The 4,976-nt window shown below is 38.9% G+C and overlaps 1 protein-coding gene across 1 annotated transcript; it reads left to right on the top strand.

The window, feature by feature from the left end:
- The first annotated feature begins 736 nt into the window (after positions 1-736).
- LOC108458923 (uncharacterized) lies at positions 737-1,144 on the top strand. The gene has a single exon (XM_017758315.1). It carries the CDS (start codon positions 737-739, stop codon positions 1,142-1,144), a length of 408 nt encoding a protein of 135 aa, XP_017613804.1.
- The last annotated feature ends 3,832 nt before the right edge of the window (positions 1,145-4,976 follow it).

The raw sequence follows: 4,976 nt of genomic DNA, 5'->3' as shown, positions 1-4,976 counted from the left end.
CAAGCATGAAGCAAAAATCCTTCCTTTTTCCCTTAGTATTTTCAGCCAAGATTTTGAGAATGGATGAACAATTTTTTTTTCTTTCTTTTCCTCTACTCACGGCAACAAAGGGGGGCATCCATGCTCATTTTTTTCATTTCTTTATTTTTTCTACATAATCCACTAACTAAACATGTTGGAAACATGTTCCTTGCCCATATTCTTGTCATGGCCGCCACTCACTTTAGGAAGTGGGTTATTTGACATGCAAGGACAACTATTTTCCCACATGTATTAATAGGCCACCTTACAATTGCCTAGCACATTTCTAAATTTTCTCACATAAGTCCTATTTGATAAAAATTCACTTACTATTAACAAAATCCAAACACGAAATTTTCACACATGCATATATACATATAATGAGCATCAATTATGATGGTTAATTATTATTATGACTCGGTTTGGTGGTCCCGAAACCACTTTCCGACTAGGGTCGATTTAGGGATGTCACAAATTCATAGTGTTTAGTGATGCATCCTTGAATGGATTAGGATGCGTGCTCATGCAAGAAGGCAAGGTGATAGCATATGCCTTGAGACAACTGAAGCCGCATGAGAAAAATTATTCGACACATGACATAGAGCTAGCAGCCATAGTGTTCGCACTGAAGATCTGGAGAAACCACATGTATGGCGAGAGATGCCGAGTTTTCACCGACCATAAAAGTCTAAAGTATTTAATGACTCAAAAAGAAATGAACCTTTTCCAACGGAGATGGTTAGAGCTCATAAAAGATTACGAGCTGGTGATCGACTATCACCTGGGGAAGGCAAACGTGGTCGCCGATGCTTTGAGTAGGAAGTCATTGTTTGCCTTGAGGTCTATGAGCACTCAGTTGTCTGTAATCGAGGATGGTTTGATTCTAGTAGAGTTGAGAGCTAAACTAATGTTTTTCCAAGAGATCTATGAGGCTCAGAAAGGTGATAAAGAATTTCAAGCTAAGATGACTCAGTGCAAGACGAGTATAGAATCAGATTTTTGGATTGGTTCAGATGGCTGTTTAATGTTTCGAGATAGAATTTGTGAACCCAAAGACGATGAGCTTATTCAGAAAATTTTGCATAAGGCACATAGCAGTTGTATGTCTAATCCATCTGGGTAGTACCAAGATATATAATGTAACACCCCAAACTCGGCCTAGACGTTAAGGCCGAATCTGGCGTGTCACATCAAAGTGTTATTCGAAAATTGATCCTTTCGGTAAAAATTCGTTACTGAATTTAAATCCTTTTATTGTTAATTAAAGAGAGTTCTCATCAAAACTTTTACCTTGTTAACCATCAGTGTTATAATAAATTGATTTAAAAACGCAGAAGCTTTTTAAGTCAATGAAGTTTAAAACACATGTTTTAGAAAACAATAATTATTTTAAAAACCTCGTCTTTACCTAGAGTAGCAGTTTAAAAATATATAATCCAAAGCCCAATTAAAAAGTAAAACCCACAAATGGCCTTATTACAAAATTAAAAACCTAAAAGTGAAATCTAAATTAAATAAAGTCAAATGCAAGACATAGCAGTCGTGTGGCCACCTCCAAGTCCCTCACAGCACCAAATCGTCTAAAGCTGGGATTACCTGTATAGTTGAAAAGAAAGGATGAGTTTACGAAAACTCAGTGTGTAATCCCAATATTAAACAAACAGTGAATAACATAGTTTGGGCCTAAGCCCAGATCAATAACAGTCTGGGCCTGAGCCCTATTCAGTATCAGTACAGTCTGGGCCTTAGCCCTATACAGTAATAGTGTGGTTTAAGCCTAATACATTATCAGTACAGTGTAATACAATTATGCATCCCACCCAAATCGAGCCAGCACACCACCCGTACCAACCAACACACCATGTGGGGATATAAATTGACCTACCCAGCCAGCACACTAATAACGCAACAAAGCTGCTAGTAATAATAATGCAGCATAGTTGCCAGAAACAGTAAACGTGGCAAAGCCATAGGTAACAGTGAATGTGACATAGTCACCAGTACAGTACTTCCTCCATATCAAAATCCCAACCCTATGCAGTATGTCGTGTCATAATTATTACGTGTATGCAAGGTCATACTCAGTACAATCATATATGTAAATCATAAGCACATCAGTCATTCAGAACATAAGGGCATAATCTTCATTTTACCATACAGGGGTATTACGGTCATTTTACCCTATAGGGGCATTACAGTCATTTTACCCTACAGGGTTATTATGGTCATTTTACCCTACAGGGGCATTACGGTCATTTTACCCTATAGGGGTATTACGGTTATTTTACCCTACAGGGGTATTACGGTCACTTTACCTTATGGGGGTATTACAGTCATTTTATCCTAAGGGGAATTACTGTCATTTTACCCTACGGTCATTTTACCTACAGGGGCATTACTGTATTTACCCTACAGGGGCATTACGGTCATTTTATCCTACAGGGGCATTACGGTCATTTTACCCTACAGGGGTATTACGGTCATTTTACCTATTTTAGGGTTTTAGCTCAAATAACGACCTCTCCGAAGGTCTATAATCGCCTCGAACAACACAAATAACCTAAATGATCATAATTGTGTAAATGGACCCAAGACCCATTACTCGACCCAAGTGGGCCCACACACTCGTGTGGCCCATTTAGCCCAAATTCAGTTACGGCTATGTGATCTACATAGCCCAGTCCAATATTTATCACTTACTGCAAATTTAATCTATGTGAGGCTCGTGAGTCCATTGGGCCTACATGGCATATTTCGGCCCAACGTGGCCCATAAAGGCCCAAGCCCACAAAAACGCTCGTGGTGGCCTTTACAATCTATCGCTCATGATTTGTGGGCTCAGTTTACCCCATGAGCAATCGCACACTCGTGAGGCCTCAAATGTCGAAGTTTCGGCACTTCGGCTTTTCGGCTCTTACCGATTTATAGTAAGGAAGGGTGTGGTTACACACCTTTATCGCAGCTCACACGGTTAACCCACAAATGTCGAACCTTCACCCAAGTATGCCATTTAATCCACTTATGACGCTAATTGAAAGGTATCTACGCCCTATCTTACCGTAAGGCTGTATTAACCAAAAGAATCCATTAACTTGAAACGAATAGGCAGAAGGCTTATTTAGGTATCCACTCGTTTAAAGGAATCTTAAAACTAGAGAAAAATGAATGAGCATTCGACCAAAATAAGTCTACTTACCCCGATTATTGATTGAATGCCGAAAGAAGGACTTGAACGCCTACGAACATTTGAGCACCCAAACACATGAGAAGGGTCAAAGAGTTAGTAACCCTAAACTGAAACACTCGGCTTCATCGGAGAAGAAAATCATCATAAAAGGACCAAGAACCAAATCAAGAATAAGAAATACTTACCCAAACTCAGCTGATAGGAACGAAAGAACGAAGTAACAGGCAGCCACTGTCAGAGCCTAAATTCCTAAACCGACACAAACCCAATGCATTGAGAAGGGAGAAGTATTTGGCTAACTTGAAAAGAAAAGAAACGGTAAAGGGGTAAAGAAGAAATTGAATTCGGCTTAGTCAACCCTTAGGAACAATAGAAGAATTGTTGAGAAAAGGAAATAAAAGGTTCAGCTATGTGAGTAAAACCGAAAGAATAAAATAGGGGAAGAAGAAGAAAGGCAAAGTTCGGTCGAATGGTGAACTAAAATTGAGGAGAGGGGGATACCACATTCGACTTTCAGAAAAGAAAGTAAAGAAAGAAATGTCCAAATAGTCACAAAGGTAATGCACGAAATTGCCAAAAGAAGAGAAAGAAACCAAAACGCAAAAAAGGAAAAACAACTTGAAATGCCAAAAAGAGAATTCGACACCTATACACTCTCAAGTTGCCGTACATGCACTTCCCAAACCCCTTAGCCGAATTTGCACATACATGCTACCTAATTTGGCTACAACTCTCCAAGCTTAAAATTCCTTGATTCACACCACCCTTTTCTCCATAATCCACTCCTTCAAATCCCCAACAACCAACATCCTATCCCTTGATCCCCTCCCATTTTACCAAGTCCACAATCACTGAATAGAGTTTTAGTCTACCACAAACACTTGTCGCCCCAAGTAGTCAAATAAATATCCTTTTGCATGCAATGAGATTCGAACCTAAGCCCTCTCAGTTACTTAACACGTCACTTGCCACCAAGTCACAAGGCTCTTTTTGTAACAGATTCTACCTACAAATATTTATAAGGCCTACAAGCTAAAGCCAATGTTCACTTAAAGGGAAAAACTAAAATTTTTACAAAAGCCTAGACTTGAACCCAGGCTTCTCAAACACTCCCAAACACACCCAAATCACTTAGCCAATAAAACAAACATGAAATTTGTGTCACTTTCTTGCTTAATTAAAATATTTATGAGCAATCTCCTAACTGCTCCCATGCTGAAGGCCCAATGCTTCTAGTCCCAATTTCGGGGCATTACATATAATGACTTGAAGGGATTGTATTGGTGGTCGGGTATGAAAAGAGACATCTTAGAGTTTGTGTCGAAATGTTTGATTTGTCAGTAAGTGAAAGCCGAGCACCAAGTACCTTCTGGTTTACTTCAGCTTGTAATGGTTCCCGAGTGGAAATGGGATCGAGTTACCATGGATTTTGTGACGAGATTACCATCATCACCAAGAAATAAAGATGTTTTTGGGTCATAGTTGATCAACTAACGAAATCAGCTCACTTAGTTTCGGTACGTACCGACTACTCGCTTGATAAGCTAGCCTGTAATAGCCCGATTTAGACCCTATTCGGAACGGTGGTTTTGGGACCACGAATTTGAGTCAAAAAAATATTTAAAAATTATTTATTGTGTTTATTATGTGTGAATTTATATCTGTGAAATTTTCGTGTTTTAATTTTGTCGATTGAGTGCCCGATTAATTAAAAGGACTTAATCGCGTAAAATAAAAATTTGAAGGTTAAATGTGAAATTGCATAATT

Source organism: Gossypium arboreum, chromosome 4 (assembly GCF_025698485.1).
Source record: "Gossypium arboreum isolate Shixiya-1 chromosome 4, ASM2569848v2, whole genome shotgun sequence".
NCBI classification, from domain to species: Eukaryota; Viridiplantae; Streptophyta; class Magnoliopsida; order Malvales; family Malvaceae; genus Gossypium; species Gossypium arboreum.
Note: the sequence above shows the minus strand (reverse complement) of the source record. Positions and strands in the feature narration are given on the sequence as shown.

Coding starts and splice junctions, on each gene's coding strand:
- LOC108458923 (XM_017758315.1), top strand. CDS start 737: ATGAACCTTTTCCAACGGAGATGGTTAGAGCTCATAAAAGATTACGAG.